The following is a 24,038-nucleotide window of genomic DNA, read 5'->3' as shown; positions in this document are numbered from 1 at the left end:
TTTTTTTTTTTACTTGTTCAAACTACTTAATTAAAATGTGCTGAAATAACACAATTATTGAGATTTCATTGGGACAACTTAATGTTCAGTCGACATACATTTTTTAAAAGTGTTAAGTTAACTTAATTTGTGTTGTGACAACATGAAAGAATTGTGTGGAACCCTGCGCAAATATGGTTATCGGTTCATAATAAGTTGAAGCACATTTTCAGATTTGACTGTATTTGGCTTAACCGTTCTTGGGTGGCTCGCCAATGTATAGATGACTAATGCATAAAATAAGTAAGCTGACCAAAGTTCTTAAAGGGAGAAGACTTTATTGAAGACAATGTTAACAATGTTAGTTGATGTTAACTTGTCCATCTTCAAGTAACTTAAACCAAAGTACAGTCTGTGAGACACTGATGAAACCCCCCTGGAGATTACCCAACTGCTTTGGTTGGGTCACATCTCTTGAGTTCCTGTAGGTTATTTGGTTCACACCTTATCAGAAGCAGATACTTGTTGCATATGAAACAAGCCAATACAATATATCAACATATAGAGTTATTTTGCCTTCTTGCAGCCCGATAGCAACTCTCACAACCTGGTACTGGGCTGTGACCCCTGATCTACACTACAAAACAGCTGGCAAAATCTTCATCCCTCTTCAGTTGAGTTTAAATTTTCAGGTGTTCAAAGGGTTTCATTATCAGTAACTTGATATGCATTCAAGAGTTCACACTTGTTTGGCATGCTGTCCCGGGAGAGACCAAAGCTTATAAGATCCTCAAGCCCTGGGCTCCCTCCCGTTAGCAGGACGAGAGGGGAGTGTGAGCTCAGGTAGATCGGCTAAAGGGAGATATAAGGCTTACTAAGAGCTCGACTATGGTGCCAATTTAATGTTCAGTTTACTTAGGTTGTGTGTTTTTGGACTGTGGGAGAAAACCAGGGGAAATCCACGCGAGCACAGGGAGAATGAGCAAACTCTGCACAAAAAGTCAACTGGTTAGCAGCGACTTTAACCTGCGACATTCTTACTGTGAGGCAACATTGCTAACCACTGGCTAATCATTGGCTGCTGTGTTGCCCAATCTAGAAAGGGGGGGAAGTAAGGGTGGGAGAGGGATTCTTCAAGACAAGGATAACTGAGTTAAGCTACGGTCACACTGGGCTTTTCCTCCCATAGACTTCCATTCATACGCACACGAATGCGTCAGACTAGAAACAGGGTCATGCGTCAAGTTTCACCGGTTGCTGAGGTGCAAAGTTCATGCTTGGTGAACTCTGACCTGCGAAATCGCATCACTTGACTGCGTGAGACCAATCGAGGATCAAAACATGACCTCTCTGGACAGAAATTTAAACCATGGAGCAATTGCTCACTTTTTTAATTTCTAAAAATCTTGTTTGATACCGCCCCTTTCCACAGCGCCGTATGGCAGAATTTCACAATCTCAAAGTCTAGTGTGACCGCAGCTTTGTGTTCTGGTTATCTATAGTGAGTCAGGAATCATCTGATTGGTGAATCATGTTTTAGCTAATGCTGGACCAGCCGTTGACAATCATAAGCATGTGATCCTCTCGAAAGTAGTTTATAAATAATCTTCACTTGAATGAACAGACAAACTACATGAACAAGCTGCCGTTTTGAATATACCCGTGTTTGTGTGGACAAGGCCTCAATGTTGAGGATTCTGCTCTCCATTGTGAAGCTTCATGTGAGTGTTGATGTAAAGTCAAATCGCGAATTTGGACTTCATATGAATCAATGCATGGAGGAATTAGGCGGAACTAACGAAACTGAAAGTGTTTGGCGGAAGCAATTGGCTGACGGAGCTTGCCGAGGAGATACGGAACTTGCCGAGGAGATACGGGAAGTGCCGAGGAGATACGGGAAGTGCCGAGTGAATGCGGAAAGAAAAAAAACTCACATGGCAAGTGCATGCATGCAGACGCGCTGTGAAAGCTGAAGAACGCGATCGCTGCATTAATAAACTTTCACGATTGCATGCAGAAAGTTTTAAGCTGCAGTGAGTAAGGAAGGGAAGGCACATCAGCATTTGGTCATCTCAGGGACACTGATGGTATGAGAATTGACTTTTTCTAATTACAAGGACTGCCACATGCATTGCCTTATTCATAATATATGTGCAATATAAAAGACAGCTACTATTTTGTTGCACTGTAGTTCATTATTTTGTGCATTATAATACTTTGTGCACAATATTAAGTTAATCATGCTGTTCATTTATGTAAATAGTTTATGTAAAGTGAAATGCTTGCATTAATATTAAGAAGTATTATCTTAATATGCAAATTAATAATGCTGAGACAAAATTTGTGAAGGAACTGTCTTTATTTATATTACATTGTGTTTGTTTAAGTCAGTATTGCGAATAATGTATATTTTATATATTTTGTTCCTTTTCTAAGGTTATCAACCTATTGCTATCGCTGCTACTGTTATCGCTACTACTGTTCAAGCGCTACAGTATTGTATTATTGGGCAAACTGAAAGTTAAAATACAAAAGCAGAAAAAGCCTTGGAGTTGTTCCCTGTGTCCCCTGTTATTGGCTGAAGCTCTTTCGAGTTAGAAGCAGATACTGGTGTGTGAAACCCATAAGAACTCGACAGTTGATAACCAAGAGTGTAGCAGCTGGACATAAAGATCAACGGCTTTGTGACGTCCGAAGACAAAGTTCTGCTGACACCAAGTGAAAGAAAAATTCAAGGAAAATGGCTGAGGAAGCATTAGGAAAATCAGTTAAACAGCTAAAAAAGGAAAGAACCACTGCAAAAAGTAGCTTTACCAAACAAGCTAACTTTCTCTGTAGAGAAGCACACCGACTTATAGAATCAGAGCTAAAAGAAGAATTTAAAAAGCTTTCTTCTGGAGCAAGAAAAGTGTTTGAAACTAATGATGACTATAAAGCTGGATTAATAGCAGAGATTGAAGCTACAGAAGATGGTGCAGAGGTACAACTTTCAGCACAGCAAGAAGCTGACTTTAAGAAAGCTGTGGAAGAATGTAATGCAAAGTTTGACGAAGTAACTGAGATAGTACAAGATAATCTCTGGCAAAGATATGGACAAAGTGATGTGTTAACCACAATTTCAGCAGCTGAAAAAGCCTGCGATCGCACAGCCGCTATGCCTGTTGATGGCACTGGATATGAAAGTTATGAAGTGCAACTGGAGCTCTCGATGAGACTGGTGAAAGAGGCAACTGTAACTTTGCTAAAATGGGAAAGATGGATTCCAGCACCTGAGAGAAAGGATCTTGAAAGTCATGTTCGCAAACTGAAAGAGTGTAGCAATGAGCTTGAATCAAGAAAAGCTGAATTCGCTTGGGCCCGAAGAGCTGCTGAAGATACACAAGCATTAGACACGAGTATGACAAACAATCCAAACATAATGGTACCTGCAGGACAGATCATGCCAGTGGTAAAAATTAAACCAACAAGTCTACCTAAATTCACTGGTAATAAGAGAGATTACTATCGTTGGAAGAGAGACTGGGAAAATCTCCAGAAGCAAGGTGAGCCCACTGGGTCTGTTGAAGTGAAAAAGATTCAGTTAGTGGATAGCGTGGATGACAGAATCGCAAAAGAGCTCAGATTGTCTTCCTACAACACTGCTGATGACATATTCAGGGTGTTAGACAACCGATACGGTAACAAAATTACAATTGCCATGGAAATTGTAGAGGAACTAGAGAAAATGCCAGCTTTGAGAGGAAACCAACCAAGAAGGGTAATAGAATTAATCCAAATGGTGGAAAAAGCCTTGGCTGATCTCACAGATCTTGGTAACGTTGGAGCAATGAAGAATCCTCTTGTGATAAAATCCATCGAAAGCAAGTTACCTGAACTCTTGAAAAGAGAATGGCTCGTATATATGACAGATCCTGCAAATAACATCACACCAGACAAACACTTTGATGAGCTGTTACAATTCCTTCAGAAACAGGAAGAAGTGCTTGAAAGGCTGGAACAACTTAGGATCTCAGAAAGAGTGGAAAAGCCAGAAAGAAAATTTGAAAAGAATTACGCTTTTACTAGAACGACAAAGAAAGACTCCACAGAAGCTGGTTGCATCGTGTGTGGGGCAGAGAAACATAGAGACAGGATTTTCTTCTGCAGAAAATTTAAAGACTTGAAGCTGACAGAGAAGAAATCTATCATCAGGAAACTAGGAGCATGCAAAAAGTGCTTGGGAGTTCATGAGGATGACAGCAGGTGCAGTGATAACTACCTTTGCAGAAACAAAGATTGCAAAAAAGGAGACTTCTCAGACCACCATTACTTCCTCTGTCCAAAATGGGACCTCAAGAACCTGAATGAAGGGAAAACCATCAGTAAAGATAGTAGAAAAGGAAGTGGATTGACTGCAGAGCAGGAACATTTCCTGGCTGAACTTTCTCCAGAATTGGCTGAGAAATGCAAAAAAGCATTCACCAACAAAGTTAAGATGATAAACTGCTCAGGAAATGACCAGCAGGGATTGGTCAGTAAAAGTGGATTAAAGGAGCTTCCTGTTATCATGATGCTGATGGAAGTAACCACGAATGCAGGACAGAAGATTGGCGCTTTGATAGATCTGGCTTCTGATACAAACTATATCACCCATGAAGCTGCTGAAAGACTTAAGCTGAGAGGTGAAAAAATCACTCTAGTGGTTCATGGAGTTGGCAAGATGGCAATCAGAGTAAGCACAAATAGATACCTTCTCAGGATTAGAGTCAAAACTCCTGAGGGGACAGTGAAGGCTCATCAGTTGATCTGCTATGGTTTGGAAGAAATTGCCAAAGTTCATAGAATCGTAAGTCAAGAGAAACTTAGAGAATTCTTTCCAGAGGTGGAATTAGAAGAACTGAAAAGACCAGGAAAAATAGATCTCCTCATCAGTCACCGAGAGGGCAGACTCGCTCCACAAAGAGTGAAGATTGTTGGGGATCTTGTCCTGTGGGACAGCCCGCTGGGGAAAACAGTGGCTGGAGCACACCCTGATTTGTTTGAAGTGGTGGATATGGCTGCATACGAGTCCAAAACACATTTTGCTCGGTCCATGAGAACAGCTGCAGCCAGGTATGAAGAAATCATAGAAAAAGCAGAAAGACCAGCAATTACTGATATTGTCAAAGAAGGAAAGAGCCCAAGAAGTTCACTAGCAAGCAACAGAGAGTTTATTGACTGGTGGAAATGGGATAGTATTGGCACAGCTTGTGAGCCAAAATGTGGAGGATGTCGCTGTGGAAACTGTCAGCCTGGAGGGAAGGAGATGACCCTAGCAGAAGAAAGAGAACTGGAGATTATAAGAGAGGGTCTCACATATGTTGAAATAGATACCCACAGCACAGCTCCACACTGGGATACAAAGTATCCATGGATTCAGGACCCAGCTACACTTCCTTACAACAGAAGTGGAGTAGAAGCTGCTTTCCTCAGAACAGAAAAGCAACTGAAAAAGGTACCAGAATGGCAGGACATTTATGCAGCTCAAGTCCATGACATGGTGAAAAGGGGTGCAGCAACAAAGCTTACTAAACAAGTAATTGAGGAATGGAAGGGACCTGTTTGGTATGTTAGTCACCTGGTAGCACCAAATCCGCATTCAACTACCACTCCAGTGCGACTTGTCTGGAACAGTAGTCAGAAATTCAAAGGGCTAAGCATGAATGATCTTCTGTTAAAAGGACCAGATGTACTCAACCCAATCAGAGCTGTCTTGCTAAGATTCAGGAAGGGAGTATTTGCTGCTCTTGGAGACATAAAAAAGATGTACAATTCAGTGTGGCTGGAAGAGCGTGAGGTTCATCTTCACAGATTTCTCTGGAGAGACACTCAAGACGAAGAAATAAGTGAGTACGCTATCACTAGAGTTAACATTGGAGATCGTCCTGCTGGATGCATTGCACAGTTAGCTATGCGTGAGACAGCTAGGCTGGCAAAGTTTGCTCATTTAAAAGAAGAGTGCAGAGTCCTTGAGGAGGACAGTTATGTGGATGACATCCTTACATCCCATAATAGCCAGGAGAGACTGAAAGAGATAACAAATGGGCTAGAGGAGATTCTAGCAGCTGGCGGATTTGCACTGAAACCATGGGTTCGGTCGGAGCAAAGTGGGAGGAATGAAGTGGTTGATCCAAGTCAAGTTCCAAAAGAATCAATCTCTCAATCTAAAACAATCATACTACCAAACCAGCTACGAGATGAAGACAACAAGGCTTTGGGCACAGGGTACTTGGTAGAGGAGGATAAGCTGTACATCATGGCTTCCATTAATTTCTCAGTAAGAAAGAAGAAAATGAGAACGGGTCAGAACCTCTTAAAAAGTGAGGTGAGACTGAGAACACCAAACCCTTTGACCAGAAGGCACCTGTTAAGCCAAGTTGCTGGCCTCTATGACCCAGTTGGTCTTGTCACTCCTGCCAAACAGAAGGGTGCAATTCTTGTCAGGAAAGCTTTCCAAGAGACAGGAAAGGGGAGTCTAACCCGTGAGACATGGGACATGCCACTTTCTGAAAACCTCAGGGAAGAAGCTATCAGATTATTTGAGGAATATGTGCAGCTTAATCAGGTCAAGTTCCACAGAAGTCTTACACCTCCTGGCTGGAAAGGAAAACCCTGGGGAATCACTTTCTCAGATGGTAGTGATAAAACATATGGAGCTGTATTGTACCTAAGATGGAATACAGACCAGGGGATAGACGTCAGACTAGTTGAATCTAAAGCAAAACTAACACCACTAGACCAGAAAGGAGATGCTGTGAAGGCTGAAATCTGCGGTGCAGTTTTCGCTGCACGACTCAGGAAGTACTTTGAAAAGCATGGGCGGATGGAAGTGGAGCGCTGGTTTCACCTGGTAGACAGTCAAACGGTGCTGGGGGCCATTCAACGTGATAGCTATGGCTACCAAACTTTCTTTGCAAATAGAGTTGGAGAAATCCAAAAGTCTGGATCAGTAAGTGACTGGTGGTGGATACCAGGGGATGTCAATATCGCTGACATCATTACTAGAGGAGGCACTCCTGAAGATCTTGCTGAAGAGTCCGAATGGCAGGAGGGACCACAATTCCTCAGATATTCAGTAGAGGAGTGGCCAAAGAAATCAGCTGCTGAGGTTGCTGCTGATGCCAAGGAGAATGTTAACAGACTTCAACGGAAAACATTCTCAGCAGTTCTGACAAGATCTCAAACAAAGAGGGACCTGGCAGAAGCAGGTAAAGGAATTCCTGAAGTTTCAATCCTTGGTGATTCAATCAATGTTGTTTCTGACTCTGGTGAAAATGGAAAAAGACCAAACTTACCAAAAGGAACACCTCGTGACTTAATTATTAAGAAACTAGTGGATGAGGAAAAATACAGCAATTTAACCAAGCTAGTCAGAGTCATCGGCTGGGTTTGGCGTGCTGTAAAGAAGTGGCTAGGATTCAGGGATCAGGACTCAAATGAGAGAAAAAGAAAAGAAGTGTTGCAAAACAAGATCAAACAAACCATGCTGACTGTGAAAGAGGAAGAGTATATTCTGAAAGAACTCTTTCTAGCTGCTCAACAGGGTGTGACTTTTCCCGACACTACACTTAGCAGACTGGCTGTGAATAGAGAAAATTCAGGACTCTTGGTTTGTGGTGGAAGAATACAGATCTTTAATGAAGAAAAGATTGCAGTCCCAATATTACCTTGTAGTGCATGGGTGTCCATGTTATTAGCCCGAGAAGCCCACAGTGCAAATCATGAGGAGGTAGCAGGGACACTTCTAAGAATGAGGAAAAAGGCGTGGGTGATTAAAGGTCGGAGACTAGCCAAGAAAGTTGTAGACAGCTGTGTGATCTGCAGGAAGGCAAGAGCAAAGATATGTGAGCAAATCATGGCAGACCTTCCTCCTGAAAGGACAGAACCAGCAGCACCCTTTGAATACACAACTTTAGACCTGTTTGGACCATACATAGTAAAGGATGAAGTGAGGAAGCGAGTACATCTCAAAGTTTGGGGAATCGTTTACTGCTGTATGGCATCTAGAGCGATACACACTGACATTGTGAGTGACCAATCTGCTGAAGGGTTTATGCTAGCCTACCAAAGATTCACGGCTTTGAGGGGTCATCCAAGAAAATTATGGTCCGACCCTGGCTCAAATTTTATCGGAGTTAAACCTGCTCTCACAGAACTCTACAAGTTCCTGGACAAGTTAGAAACATCTGAGCTAGAGGAAAAAGCTGCTAAACACGGAACTGAATGGGTTTGGAAGATCCATCCTGCAAGTTCTCCTCACAGGAACGGAGCAGCAGAGGCCGCTGTTCGCATAGTAAAGCGAGCCCTTCACAACTTGGGAGGTGATGGTGTTTTCACTTGGAGCGAATTTCAAACATTCCTTTATATGGCAGCTAACCTGGCTAATGAGAGGCCTATTGATGCAAGGACGCAGAGCAGAGAGGATTGTGTAGAATATGTCACTCCCAACTCTCTTCTGTTAGGAAGATCTGGACCAAAGGGAGACCCAGGTGACTTTGATTTTGTTGGCTATCCTTATAAAAGATTAAAAGTCATCCAAGGAGAAGTTAACAAATTCTGGAGGAAATGGAGTCAGTTAGCAGGGCCAAACTTGTTTGTAAGAAACAAATGGCACACCAAGGAAAGGAATGTTGCTGTTGGAGATGTCGTCTGGTTAGCAGACCAAAATGCACTGAGGAGTCAGTACAAGTTGGCCAGAGTCATCCAAGTCAATGCTGATGACAAAGGTATTGTCAGAGATGTGAATGTTAAAGTCTTCACAAGCTACCCAGTCTCAAACGTAAAGCCTGCTAAAGCCAAAGTCACAACCAAAAAGTTGACTGACAGAATCCCTGCAACTATCCTCCACAGAGACGTAAGACGTTTAGTTGTCTTAATACCTATAGAGGAACAGCACTAAACACGCACTAAATTCTGTGAACAACTTGGGTTCAAAGAACCAGTAGTTCAAGTGGGAGGTGTAAAGTCAAATCGCGAATTTGGACTTCATATGAATCAATGCATGGAGGAATTAGGCGGAACTAACGAAACTGAAAGTGTTTGGCGGAAGCAATTGGCTGACGGAGCTTGCCGAGGAGATACGGAACTTGCCGAGGAGATACGGGAAGTGCCGAGGAGATACGGGAAGTGCCGAGTGAATGCGGAAAGAAAAAAAACTCACATGGCAAGTGCATGCATGCAGACGCGCTGTGAAAGCTGAAGAACGCGATCGCTGCATTAATAAACTTTCACGATTGCATGCAGAAAGTTTTAAGCTGCAGTGAGTAAGGAAGGGAAGGCACATCAGCATTTGGTCATCTCAGGGACACTGATGGTATGAGAATTGACTTTTTCTAATTACAAGGACTGCCACATGCATTGCCTTATTCATAATATATGTGCAATATAAAAGACAGCTACTATTTTGTTGCACTGTAGTTCATTATTTTGTGCATTATAATACTTTGTGCACAATATTAAGTTAATCATGCTGTTCATTTATGTAAATAGTTTATGTAAAGTGAAATGCTTGCATTAATATTAAGAAGTATTATCTTAATATGCAAATTAATAATGCTGAGACAAAATTTGTGAAGGAACTGTCTTTATTTATATTACATTGTGTTTGTTTAAGTCAGTATTGCGAATAATGTATATTTTATATATTTTGTTCCTTTTCTAAGGTTATCAACCTATTGCTATCGCTGCTACTGTTATCGCTACTACTGTTCAAGCGCTACAGTATTGTATTATTGGGCAAACTGAAAGTTAAAATACAAAAGCAGAAAAAGCCTTGGAGTTGTTCCCTGTGTCCCCTGTTATTGGCTGAAGCTCTTTCGAGTTAGAAGCAGATACTGGTGTGTGAAACCCATAAGAACTCGACAGTTGAGGCTTCTTTTACTTTTAAAGCCCTTTCCACATTCACTGCATCTAAAAGGATCCTCTCTTGAGTGCATCTTCATGTGTTTCTTAATGGAGTCTTTCCGTGTGAGACTCTTTCCACACTGATCACATGTGAACACTATGGTTCCAGTGTGACCATCCATGTGGTTCTTGAGGCTAGTTTTGGTTGTGAAGCTCTTTCCACACTGAGCACATGTAAACGGCTTCTCTCCAGTGTGAGTTCTAATGTGGTGTTTGAGTGAGCTTATATGTGGAAAACTTTTACCACACTCTGTGCATGTGTAAGGTTTCTCTCCAGTGTGAATCCTCATGTGGATGTCAAGGTCTTGTTTTTGACCAAAACTCTTTCCACACTGTTCGCAGATGTGAGGTTTCTCCCTAGTGTGAACTCTCATGTGAGCAATCAGGGTCAGCTTTAGACTGAAACTCTTTCCACAAAGTATACAGCTAAAAGGCCTCTCTCCAGTGTGAGTTCTCATGTGTGCTGCAAGGCTTCTTGCATTATAGAAGCTTTTTTCACACTGTTGGCATGTGCACGGCCTCTTTCCAGTGTGAATTCTCATGTGAGTATTAAAGCTTTGTTTTTGACCAAAACTCCTTCCACACTGTTCACAGGTGTAAGGTTTCTCCCCTGTGTGAACTCTCATGTGAACATCAAGGTTTGGCTTATGACAGAAACTCTTTCCACACTGCTTACAGCTGAAAGGCTTCTCCCCAGTGTGAATTCTCATGTGTGCTGCAAAGTTTCCAGCATGATAAAAGCTTTTTCCACACTCTTGGCATGTGAACTTCCTCTCTCCAGTGTGAATTCTCATGTGGGCTTTAAAGCCTTGTTTTTGACCAAAACTCTTTCCACACTGTTCGCAGGTGTAAGGTTGCTCCCTAGTGTGAACTCTCATGTGAACAACAAGCTTTGACTTCTGACTGAAACTCTTACTACACTGTTTACAGCTGAAATTACACCCAGATTTGGATTTCCGAGGTCTTCCGTGTGATGAAGTCTTTTTAGTCAGTGTGGGTTTTTCATCAGTCATTATTCCTTGGGGTTTCTCAAACTGCTGTTTCTCATCTATTTCATTCTGTCCATGAGTCTCTTCTTTCAGCACCATCAGATCTAAAAAAAAATTAGCTTTAGTATGAAGACTCAAAGCGACAAGCAAGAAATGGATGTTTCACCCACAAATGAAAATGACCTTACCATTTACTCTCCGTCATGTAGTTTTAGACATTTCCTTTATTGTGGAACACAGTAAGCCAGTAGTTTTTTTTCTTTTTTTAATATCTTCTTTTGTGTTCAACAGGATTAAGAAACTCATAAAGGTTTAAAACCACACGAGGAAGAGTAAATGGTGAGGCTATTGTCATTTCTGCATCAACTATCCCTTTAAAAGTTTCCTACAATTACCCATTTTTTAAAAGATGTAAAATAAGTCTTTGGTGTTCCCAGAATGTGTCTGAAGTTTCAGCTCAAAATCAGATCATATACCTTGTAGAATATTTAATTTTGGGGGTCAGAGGCAAACCAAGCTCTTTATGCCTGTGGCCTTAAATGCAAATAACCAAATGCACTCGCTTTAGATTACTCGTGTTGTTTCCTCGATTGAGACAAATCCTGCATGTCCATAGCAAGTTTGCATAATTCACGCTTATATTTGCAAGTTTGCATTATTGTATAAAACTTATGCAAATTCTTAATGCCACATTTACTTTAAGCTGGAGTGATGAGGAGACGGCAAGATGACATACTTTGTTACTTGTTTTTTATTTATTTGTACTTTTGTCTTTGTGCATGTCCTGAGGCTTAGCTGAAGACCTACTTGGTGACATTTTATATACCCGACAAGATGCAGAAATGCCATCTAAAAAGGTTACTTGCGGTTTGTCCAATCAGGGACAGTGACAACATAAATATATAAAATAATAATGATAACCCAGGGTTTACGAATATGAACTGTCTGTTAATGAACACCCAGGATTATTTTTTAAACCCATGTATAGCATGAGCAGTGTGGAAGGTGACTAAAAATAACCCAGAATATATCCAGGGTTAGAATGACCCAGGGTTAACAATTTGAAGTGTGAAAAGCCCTGAGAATACTCAGCTCTCAGGATAAACAGAGTATAATGACAAACAGCGACAATTGTCAATCATGTCATGATGACCTGGGGCCTGTTTCAGTAAGGAGGTTCAACCAACTCAGAGTTTAATCTTGATCTCTGAGTTCATTTAACGAGAGATTAAATACTCAAGAGTTTTCAATTTCAGAAAAATATTTGAGCTACAAAAGTCTTTCAGTCAAGAGCAGTGAGGGATTTTCCTCTTTTGTTGTTTGATTAATGCTAAAAACAGTCGGCAGCAGGAATATTGCGCACTGTCACTTTAAGAATAGTGCGGCTCTGATATGGTTTCTCTTTCACGTGTCTTTTGATTCTCAACTTGTTTGTTTATTACACAAATAAGGGTTAATATGAATATTCACTAAACACAGCACTCTGACCCAAATTTGCATGCATTTGACCATTAAAGCGCTCAGATTATGATGGCGTTAGGTGTGTTTTATATGATGGAATAATCGTTTATCTCGATTAATGTTTTTTTTCGAAAAATTGAAATTGAAACCAGATTTTCGATTAATTGCACATCCCTATCAAGTGGTAGAGGTTGATATGACATTTAGAATGTTAGCAGAACTAAAAAATCTTTTTAGAACTAGTAATAATCCCATTAATCTAGTTACAGTACATGTCCGTCAAAGGTCACTGAATTTAAGCTAATTATTCATTAAGAAAGGACAAGCCATTCTGCTATGTGACTTTGTTCTTTGTGTAACTGAAATGTAGGCAATAGCTGTGTTTCCATCCAAAAATGCGAATTAAATTTATGCGCAAAACTGGGATGTCACATAAAAGATGTGCGAATAAAGCTGCGTTTCCATCCAATGAATCAAAGAGAACAAAATCGTCACTTCCTGATTAACAGGCCCCAATTAAGAACAGTAAAAACAGAATTTACTGCAGTAGAAGAAGCTACATGAATCTTATTTAAATGACAGCTCAGAGGTCAATGCTGGCACACAATGAACACGTGTTGGCGTTTGAAGCAATGAGACGCAGAGAACAGATGCTCTGGAGGTCATTAATAATATAATAACATGAATACTGAAACGGTTCAGGTGTTTTAGAATGACCAAAACAACATTTCAGATGTTTATAATGTTCTCAGCCTGCTGGTTTGTGCATTCACACACATTTTCATCATCATATGATCTCTTATAACAAACCTTTTTAAACACACATACTGGAATTTGTTCAGTAAAAGTGCTTGCGTTGTTTACGTGAGTTTATCTTCTCTTATCGAATAAAAAGTTTGTCCTACTCAGTTATGCGCATGTGTCTTTATGCTTATATTTCAAAAGTTATGTGCATCATGACATTTCCATCAACCAATTTTTTATGCTCATAGCCCATCCAAAAAGCACATAAAATAGGTGGCTGAATATGAAAGGCTAAGTGAGAAATACCGCTTTATCTTTTAAAAAGGGGAGGAGACCGACAGAAAACTCTCTTTCAGAGACAGGCTCTCTTGCTCTGCAAACAAGTGTGTTCATGACTATACATACAAAGAAAAACAATAAAATAAGAAAATATGACTTTGCTACAATAAGCAGCATTAGGCATGGGCCAGTATAAGATTCTGACAATATGACAACCTTGAATAAAAAATATCACAGTTTCATGGTACTGTGATTACTCCTCTTAAATATATTCTTTTAAATGTCTGGGTAAAAAAAAAAAAACACTTTTTCCTCTTTCAACACAAAACATTTTCTTTTGAGAAACTTTTAAAGTATTTTGGAGCAGTAAACATGTCAGGCTAAAGGCTGATTTATACTTCAGCGTCAAACGCCGGCATATGCTACAGCGCTGACGCATAGCCCTTCGCCGTGGCCATCGCCGTCACTGACGTGCACCTCTCAAAAAATGTAACTACACGTCGCAACAACGCGTAGCGCAAGCTCTGTGATCGGTCGGCTTTGTAGCACTGACGAGTCTGGGCAGGACCAAGAGCAGCGCGAACGGCGCAAGCGATTGTTTACAAGTGTGGAGTCCCGTGAAGGAGCTCCGGATGGAAAGTTTTGTTTCGTGTTTACCTCATAGTTAAAGTTGTTGCACGTCCGCCGGTTCCTGCCTCAAAATGACTTTGAATACTTGACTTCTGTTGTCTTCATTTGTTTCATAAACACAGATTTCTTTACAATTTAAAATGGCATCTTTGGAGATCTTTTTCTGCTGGAGATACTGTTGTCCTGAAAAACTTAAAACAAAATGTAAAAAAAAAAAACCTTACATATAGCGATGAACGGTACAGCAGAAAATATTGGCGGTTTTAAAACCTCAACTTTTTTCAAACTGCGTTGAAAAAACCTTGAAAACGGTTATCGTCCCATGCCTCAGCAGCACAACACTGTTTTTAGGATCTAAAAATGTATTCTTTAACAAAAGTCTCAAGCAAAAAGATTCCAATGGTGGCACCTGCTGGTACATGAAGAATATGGTCAATGCTGACGAACAAATGTCAGCATATCATCAGCATACTGTAATTCATTTCTTAAGCAGCAAAAGTCATTTTTAGACTAGTTTGTTGGCCAGTTGTAGTCAGCGCAATGTTAAACGTTATTGTTCCACAATAGTCATTTAGTCTCACGTCACCCTGCAGCAACAACATATAGTTTAGAATACTGTACAATGTTTTATAATAATTAATTACTTAAGTGTCCATTTTATTCAGCATATTTAATATTAGGGGCATCCATGTTTTTTTTATACTTTAAACCAGAGTTTCTGCAGGTTTCACTAAGTTAAATGTAAGACTTTTAAAGACATTTTTAAGACCATTATGAGAATTTTAGACTCATAAAGCGCTAAAGGCTAAGGAATTTTTCAAATAGCCCAGATGAAAAACATTTTAATTTGCCTTATTAAAAAAATTGATAATTTAATATATTTAATAATACAATAATAAATAAATTAAAAATATATATTATAGATATTTCTTAGCAAAAGATTTTAAATTGTGTGTAATAACAAGCAAGCTTTACTTGTATCCACACACTTTTTTCCTAAATAAACTTTCATTAAAAAATAATTAAAAATGAACAAATGTTTTAAATGTTTTAAAAACTATAACAAACTAAAATCTACACAACAATCTGTTCTCGATGTCTTCAGCAGTAAATACATGAGGCACGTTTAAACAAATGTTATTGTAAGGAAAATTATTAAACCATTATGACAAATAGAGTTAAAATGACCTTTTTGAATAAAAAGTGTAGTTTTATTGAGATGGATTGTTGGTGATTGTGTGGGCTTTGGCCAGATTAGGTAGCAAAACATAAAAAAGGAAAATGAAGACTTGTTTAAAAAAAAGATTAAAGACCTACAACACAACATTTCTGTAAATTTAAGACTTTTTAAGGCCGAAAATTTTGATTTTGGAATTTAAGACATTTTAAGACCCCGCAGAAACCCTGATTAAACACAATAGGCCTGGTAATTAGTTATTATAATAATGATGTAATTCTAACTCTAATACTATCTGTGTGAACTAGTAACATCTACTAGAAACAAGTTAAAACCAATAAAGAGGTCGATGAAAAAAGTTAATTTGGATCAATGTGACATATGCAAATGGAGAGTACTAAGCCAACACTATCACCGTAATAGCAGATATCTTCTATGAGAATACTGTTGGTCAAATATCTTCAGCTCAGTTTAAGTTTTTTTTTTTTTTTTTTTATATAGCACTGGTGCTCAAGGACACTTTACAAACAGTAGGAGAACAAGAAAAGCAATAACCTTAAGAAGGTAGAGAAAATGGGAGACTAATAATAAATAAAATAATGACAAAAGACACGAGAACAAGTAACAAGAGAGAAACTCATTCCTGTCTTTCAATAGTTATTTTCCATCCACCTATTTTTATGCACATAAAAAAACGGTTTATGGAAACACCATGATGCAAAAAAAAAAAAAAAAAACAACGTATGCGCATAACTGAGTTGGATAAACGTTTTATTCGATAAGATGAAAAATCACGATGGAAAACACGATACAAACTCCAGTATGTGTATTAAAAAGGTCAGGTGATTTTGTTATAAGAGACCATGTGATGATAAAAATGTGTATGAATGGACAAACCAGCCGCCTCAGTACATGATAAAACATCTGAACTCTTGTTTTGGTCATTCTTAAACGCCTTACAGTTTAAGTATTAGTGTTATTATATTATTCATGACCTCCAGAATTAAGAGCATTTTCGTGTCTGACACCTTTAAACGCCACCGCGCGTTCACTGCGTTTCAGGATTACCCTCTGAGGTGCAAGTCATTTATTAGATGAAGAAAAGATTAGCCGCATTTCCACTGTCGGGCATGTGCAAGCCAGGGCTTTTATCAGGCAGGGCCGGGCCAATCGCAAGGGGGGGTTGAGCAGTGAGGCAGAAATCATGTCGTATTTCCACTGTCGGGCTAGTACCTCGCAGAGTGTCATGCAAACCCCGCCCCCAGAACGTCCCCCAAATCAAACGTCACACAACCCGCCCACTTCAGCGGGAATCAGGCAGATAATGCATGCATGACAGAAAAAAAGGTAGCCAAGTTTCTGCTTTCACTCACCCATAAAAGGCTCTGTTTACATGATTTGATTAATATCATTGTATCCATATACTTTATAAATAATATTTCAAACCTCCTCCGGTGTTTATTGTTTTAGAAAATATCTAAAATCTTTTTTTCAGATAGGCCTTTGTAAAATGAAAGTTTAATATGGCTTTAAAATGGTTTGATTTATGTACTGTTTATAGGCTACCTAAATTATTATAAATAGATTTTATTTGTTTTATATTGGTTTATTTATTTTATGTGATTTTATTATATCTGATATTTGTAATTATTCAAATTATTTTAAAATATCTTTGGCTATTTTATTAGGATATGACACTATTGTTTTTGAGTCTACAAAAATGGTCACAAAATTTGTAGAGTTTAATGTCTTTCTGTTGTATTTATGTAATGTATTATCTTCAAAAAAAATAAAAACAGAAGCCGCTCGCTGCATCAACAGTGCTGTGAAAGAGCGGTCTTTTTCTCGGTCTCACATTCACATCCAGGCATCTAAACGTGCACAAACACCTTTTAAACTTGACAAAAACTCTCAAAAACCTTTACTGTCTGCTGTGTCTTTAATATGGTGTAAAGATTATTATGCGTTATTGAAACATCAAGGAGGATGCAGCAAAGTCACTTATAAATGAAAACTTTATTATTTTATGCAACAGCCTTACATTTAAAAGGGAAACATAAGGGCGATCATACGCAAAAAAAAAACCCCAGCCTAAATGGCTATATGCATGTACTCGTGTGCGATCGGAAAACCTAGTGTCTGCCTCTCCTTTCACTCTGCCCCGAAGCCCCAGCTGGCCCTCTTTGGCCCAAGGTATTCGGCGGGCCAAAAAAGGCCGGCCGCTGGCCCCGAGAAAGCCTTGCTTTGGCTCGATTAGGCCCAGGAAGTGACAGTGGAAACGCGACTGGCCTTGGCTCGCCCTGTCTCGCTTGCTTTAGACGAGATAGTGGAAACGCGGCTATTGATGCAGCTTCTCTTATCGCAGCAAATTCCATTTTTACTGTTGATATTTGGCACCAGTTAATCAGGAAGTGATGATTTTGTTCGCTTTGACTCTGTCATTGTATTTGCACTGTCTGTATTTTGCACTATTGTTGTATTTGTACTGTCTGTATTTTGCACTGTCTGGAACCAGCACCTAAGCTTTCCACTCATCATAGCACACGTGCTGCTGATGATGTGACAATAAAAGTGATTTGATTTCATTTGAATGGAAATCATTGAGCTTTATTTGCATATCTTTTATGCAATAATCCAGTTTTGTGCATAAAGTTTATTTGCATTTTTGGATGGAAACATAGCTCATGAGTGCTTGTGTGCATTTAGGAGAACTAGGCAGCACACTCAGAGCTGCAAGATGGATTTAATTTAATATTATTATTAAAATATATCTGAATGAGGATCAAATGACTGAGTTGGTCTTTGAGAATGAAAATCAACCTGTTTGTTCCTGCAGATCTTCCTGTTTGACTGTGAATGTTTCTTCAATCTTCACATCTTCACTCTCCTCTTTAATTAACGCCATCTCTATAACAGTGTGGAGATCAGTCGCTTCAGCAGCAGTTTTTATCTGCGTTTGGAACCTTTATCCTGTTTAAAATAAATAAAACAATGAACAGAAACAAAATAACTTCTTAACACTTACTTCAACAGTTTCTTTATAGGAGAGTGATTAACAATAAGAAATCAGGTAAGTTTGAGCAAGAAACAATAGCCACAAACAAATGACCTGATTAAAGCTAGTAACGTTACTCCATTTCTTATATAGTTGTAAACTCAGAATGGAATGACAATATACTATTTAATAAATTAAACCTTCAATAAAGTTATTAAACTTATTACACACATCTCTGTAACCTTTTTTAAAACTTTATTTTTTATGTATATTCTTAATTGTTTTGTTTGTTTTATTTAGCTTATTGTCTGCTTAAAGCAATGTGTAGCACTTTTTTTGCACAAGACAAATTTCCTCTTGAGGACAAAAAGTTTATCCTATCTTTATTCAAACAATAGTACTATACTAATATTGACACTAATATTGTCAACAGCAGGTACATAATTTAGCACTGAATGAAAAAAAAACTGAAACTTTAATCAATCGGTTTATATAAGTGTAAACGCTTTAAAACAAACCTTTCTCCAGTTGAATCACAGCGCTTGAACGGCGCAGGCTTATGACGTCACACGCCACGCCAAAATAAAAGTCTTTTAAAGCCTTTTTTGCCACTTACTGTTGCAGTCATGACTTATTGATACATTTCTCCTTCGTTTCCACTTTCTCACAGACGCACATATATTCAGTATTTGGAGTTGATCAAAACCTTTACTCTAAACATTTTAAGATATTTAAAAAAACTTCTTTAATCCACTAAGACTAAGTGTTTAAAGCAAAAATCTCAACATTCTAAAAGGTATAACAAATAATTTAATGAGTGTTTGGAGCTGAAACTTTATAGAAAAGGAGGTAAAATAGGTGTCCTTCATTTAAAAAGTATTCATTACTACTTTATGTTTTAGTTCTTCTAACTAGTCATGACTTATATAGTTTTTCTCTGCGTTTGGACACTTTATCCTGTTAAAAATTAACAAAGCAATAAAAATGTAAAATGATTAAAACAATGAACAGAAAGAAAATAACTTCTCTTCTTCTTATGACAGTAATTAACAAAAAGAAATCAGATAAGTCTGAGCAAGAAACTATAGCCACAAATTAGCTGATTAAAACTAGTAACACAACTACATTTCTTATATATAGTGATGTAAACTTAGAATGGAATGACATTATACTGTTTAATAAATTAAAGCTTCAGTAAGACACTTATTACACACACATTGTTCAATAGTCCTCATTACTGTGAGTAAAATAGTACTTCGTTGTATAAAGGGTTAAAATAATATTGTCAACAGCAGGTTCATAATTTAGTATCAGATGAAAAACCTAAAACTTTAATTAATCGGTTTCTTCTTCTTTTTCTTTGGGTTTTACTGGCGGTTGGCAACCAGACTTGTAGGTGCATTACCGCCTCCGACTGGAATGGTTGAACAATAACTGAAGTGTAAAAATAGAGGGGAGAGGGAGGAAAGAGGGAGGAAATGAAAAATAAAATAAATGAATAAATAAAAAATGTGGGGTGGAGTGGGCTAACAATTAATTCCTCAGATTATATTATCTCTATATTCTTTTCTCTAAATGGGTTTCCTAAACAAATTTAATTATATCGTCATATACCTCACTAGATTTATTCCCTAATAAACCAGCCAATGTGAAATCCTGAAGTTTGCTCTTTTTAATTTTAACTGATTGAATAAGATCGTATCGTTCTTTATTATATTTACTACAGTGGAATAAAACATGTCCTTTTGTTTCTTGTTGATTACAGTGTATACATTGTCCAGTTGGGTGTTTCCCTATTTCATATAAAATATGGTTGAGTCCAGTATGACCTATTCTCATCTGAGTTATAATCGTACTTCCCTATGATTTCTGTTCTCCCTCCTTCCAGCAACGACTTGTTTATGTATATTTTATAGATGTCTGCCTGTTTCATTGTTATCCCAGTATAATTGCCATACTGATTGTTCTTAATTTGATTTTAGCTTCTGCTTTACTCAGTGGGACTTCTAGATCTACTTCACTAATTCTGAGAGCTTGTTTGTCCGCCTTTTCATTGCCTTTCACACCCACGTGGGCAGGAACCCAAATGAAATATACAGATTTGCCCATCATTTTAATATAATATGTCTTACAGAGTATGTGAACTCTATTAATTACTGCAAAACATCAGAATGTTATTTCGCATTACGACCATATAGGAGTGATTCAATCTTTCAACACTTAGTCTTAGTGGATTATATAAATTAAACAAAATTGTGTTAATGTTTGGAGTAAAAGTTTTGATCAACTTCAAATACTGAAAGTCTTTGTATGTGAGAGAGATAGCAGATGTTGTGTGAGGTGGAAAATGAAGGAGAAATGTATTATTTTTGCTGATTCTATTCATTCAGATGGTCTCATTGTTTTTCTTGATTTTTATAAAGCCTTTGATACGGTTGAGCACCAGTTTCTGTTTTTAAGCATTGAGGTTATTTGTATTTGTGGATACTTTAGTTAACACTATGGCTTTGTTTTATAAAGGAATCAATAGTTCAGTGATCATTAATTTTAATACTTCTGATGGATTTGTTATTTTGTGTGGTATTAGGCAGGACTGTCCAATCTCTTCCTTTTCATTTTTATTAGTTACAGAGTTTCTATCCTTAAGCATTGTGCAAAATCAAGATTTGTAAGAAATTTCTGTTTTTGAGAGGAAGATTAAGATTTCACAATTGGCAGATGACACCACTTTATTTCTAAAAGATGACTCAAATGTATGAAAGGCTTTAAAATTAATTTCTGATATCTCAAGTGTTTCTGGTCTAAAGCTGAATATCACCAAATGTGAGATAATGCCTGTTCATAATTTGAGTTAGGAATATATAGAAGATATCCTTGTTAAATCCACAATTAAATGGTTGTTTATTTATGTTATTAAAAATCTTTTAGTGAGACAGCACTTGAATTTTTTTTGTCTAGGATCAGCAAAACTAAAAATATTCTTAATTCCTGGCTACAATGGGACCTGTCATTATATGGAAGAGGATCTTTCTCATTTTGTATATCCGACTTTATCTTTATTTGTTGAAAACAAAGTGGCCAAAGAAATTAATACTGTTTTCTTGAAATTTATCTGGAAGAACAAACCTCTTAAATTAAAAAAGGAAGTTCTTTCTAATAGTAAAGCAGAGGGGGTGTAAATTTATTAGATTTTTCTGACACCATATACATTTTTAAAATTAATTGGATAAAGAGATGTCTAACCAATCCAATGTCTATTTGTTATTTTTATTCCCAACTGCTTTTTTTAACAAAATCTGTAGTCTTTTGTTTCTTCTTAAATTTAATTATCTTCCCTACAAGCTATCTTTAGATTGTCTAAATTCCACCAGCAATGTTTGCTTGCTTGGAAGCTTGGTTATGTTCACAATGTTTCTCCCCACCGATTATTCTTATGGAATAACCGAGATATTACAATCAAAAACAAATCGTTATTTTTCCAAAGTTGGTTTCAAAATAATATTAAATGGATCCTTTGCTTGTTTGATGATGCAGGAAACATTCTTTCGTGAACCATTTATAACCTACCACTGTTTTCCAACTTCTCCTAATGAATTTAATAAAGTTGTTAGGCAATATCACCCGGTTTAGCTCACCTAGTTAAAAGTCACTGTACATTTAACTGTAAATTTGCTTTTAGAAGGTGTTAGTCTGTTAGATAAGAAACGTAACAATAGCTTTGTGCGTCAAATTTTCCAATGTAAAAGGAAAATTTCGTCTAGAGGAAAGTTTTACTGGAGGTCTTTGGTTAAGGATATAGACTGGAATAGAACCTGGCTTTTACCTGGGTAATATTGCATTTCCAACAAGGTAAAAGAAATGCATTTTAAAATTTTCCATAAAATCTACCCTGTAACATTTAGTATTTACAGTTTTTTGGACATCGACAGCTCCTGTTCTTTCTGCAAACAAGCAGAGAAAACACTACTACAGGAGTGGCCAACCCTGTTCCTGGAGAGCCACCTTCCTGCAGATTTCAGTTGCTACCCATATCAAACACACCTGAACCAATTAATTAGGACCTGAACACCACGTGATAATTACAGGCAGGTGTGTTAGATATGGGTTGCAACCAATGACTGTAAAAAATATGGACGACGCGACAGCCCTTTTTCCCATTGAACGCCTTGAGGGCAAAACGCCTGCTTGACGGGCACAAACTGTCGCAAAAGACTGCTGAAATTGGAGCCAGACATGCGCAGAAGGATTGTCTGATGGAGCCAGAGGAGGAGCCGCGAAAATGAGCAGAGTCGAGCTTCCAATCAAACGCTTCATGTAAAATCAACTACGCCCCCCGAACTTCTCAGCATGCGTTTGCTGTCATATCAACACAAATAGATGTAATAACGTTAACAAATATGAGGGTTTTATATATTCAATCGCGCCAGCTCCAGGCCGCAGCGCATAACTTACTCGCGGCGTCGCGGGCTGATTCCGGCTCGCATGCGGCAGCGCCGGCTCGCTCGGCCGCCGCATCTGGCTCGATATGACTCGGGCTGGAATTGGGTAGTGAGTCCAGGCATCCGGAGTAGGTCCAGCAGAGGTAACATTAGTCAGTCTGAGCTCTAAGAGATAAGTCTCCGGCAGGCGAGAATCTAGGCGGAACTGTGTTTTGCTATCTGGGTGGCTAGGCGTGTATCAGCAAACTAATAAAGCCAGAAAAAAGCCCTGAACTTAGCGAATAAACAGTGTTCCACCAGGATCATGTATGTCAGAAACTATAGTTTACTGCTGAACTCATTTTGTCATGGTAAAATAACACAGAAATCGAATAATAACATTTCAGTCTACTTCAGTCTCCTGCCGAAGCTCAGACGCCGCGCTTTGAGAAACTGTCAATCACGATGACACGCCCAGCATTAAATTACTGCTAAAAACAAACTGTTTACAAAAATGAAGATCTGCACCTATTTCAGCACAATAACCAGTGCCTTAATCGACCAGAACTATTTTTCGGGACATTTTATTGCAAGTGTAATATTTTTTTTATTTGGGCTCAAGTCTCCTTCATTAACACGGAGGAGGCGGGCTTTATGACTTGTACTGCAGCCAGCCCCCAGGGGGCGATCTAACGGCCGAAACCTTCACTCAAACGTAGGCTTGCGGCACACTTGGTTGCAACTGAAATCTGCAGGAAGGTGGCTCACTACTACATGTTTTTTGATTGTCCAATATCCAAGCATTTTTGGTCACTTCTAAATTCTCATATATCTGCTTCTGCCAATGCTTTGAATTGCTTTAATCTAAAAGACTTTAAAAGGCCCAAAAGCTAAATATCTGGAACGCATCATACTTTTTTTTTTATCTTATATGGCAAATTTTTCATTCACAAACAGAAATTCACAAATAATTACCCATCCTTTGTTTATTTTAGAATAGAATTTAACTTCCTCCTAAAATCACTTTATATTATTAAGAATAATACAAAAAAAATCTAAGACTCCTGAAATATTATGCAGATGTATTTAAAGAAGATGCTCAATTTTGCTTTCCTTACGGTTATTTGGTTAAGTGTCATTGTAATTTCATTCATTTAATTTTGTTTGTTTAATTTAGTAATTTTAGTATTAGTATTATTAGTCTAAATCTATTAATATTTTTCCCTTTCTGTCTAATGGTATTATTTGTATTTGTATGTGATTTTAGATATTTTTTCTTATGACTATGTAAATTATTGCTCTTTTTAAAGATCTGTCTGACTTTGTTATGATGTTCTTGTATTGTCAGTTCAAGCATTAATTGTAAAAAAAAAAAGTGAATCAACTGGAGAAAGGTTTGTTTTAAAGCTTTTACACAGATATAAAGGGATTGATTAAAGTTTCAG

General features: G+C 38.1%; 1 protein-coding gene and 1 long non-coding RNA gene across 3 annotated transcripts in view; one reads left to right on the top strand and one right to left on the bottom strand.

Moving 5' to 3' along the window:
- Nucleotides 1-300: 300 nt before the first annotated feature.
- On the bottom strand, nucleotides 301-18,746 carry LOC148681071 (uncharacterized). 2 transcript variants are annotated; one of them, XM_088650464.1, is made up of 3 exons: nucleotides 18,694-18,746; nucleotides 18,001-18,150; nucleotides 301-10,993 (listed from the first exon to the last, which is right to left on the bottom strand). In XM_088650464.1, the coding sequence occupies exons 2-3, from the start codon at nucleotides 18,083-18,085 to the stop codon at nucleotides 9,795-9,797; spliced, it is 1,284 nt and encodes a 427-aa protein (XP_088506590.1). In that variant the 5' UTR covers nucleotides 18,086-18,150; nucleotides 18,694-18,746; the 3' UTR covers nucleotides 301-9,794. The 2 variants fall into 2 exon arrangements, with proteins under 2 accessions (XP_088506590.1, XP_088506591.1); XM_088650465.1 differs by lacking the exon at nucleotides 18,694-18,746 and having other exon boundaries at nucleotides 18,001-18,152.
- Nucleotides 18,747-22,241: 3,495 nt separating this feature from the next.
- Nucleotides 22,242-24,038, top strand: part of LOC148680967 (uncharacterized) — a 663,035-nt gene continuing 661,238 nt past the window's right edge. Inside the window, exon 1 of the long non-coding RNA XR_015943054.1 lies at nucleotides 22,242-22,924. This is a non-coding gene — a long non-coding RNA (uncharacterized LOC148680967). The remainder of the gene's footprint in view (nucleotides 22,925-24,038) is intronic.

Source organism: Danio rerio, chromosome 4, assembly GCF_052040795.2.
Source record: "Danio rerio strain M-AB ecotype USA chromosome 4, GRCz13ab, whole genome shotgun sequence".
NCBI lineage: Eukaryota > Metazoa > Chordata > Actinopteri > Cypriniformes > Danionidae > Danio > Danio rerio.
This window is presented reverse-complemented; position numbering and strand designations above follow the sequence as displayed.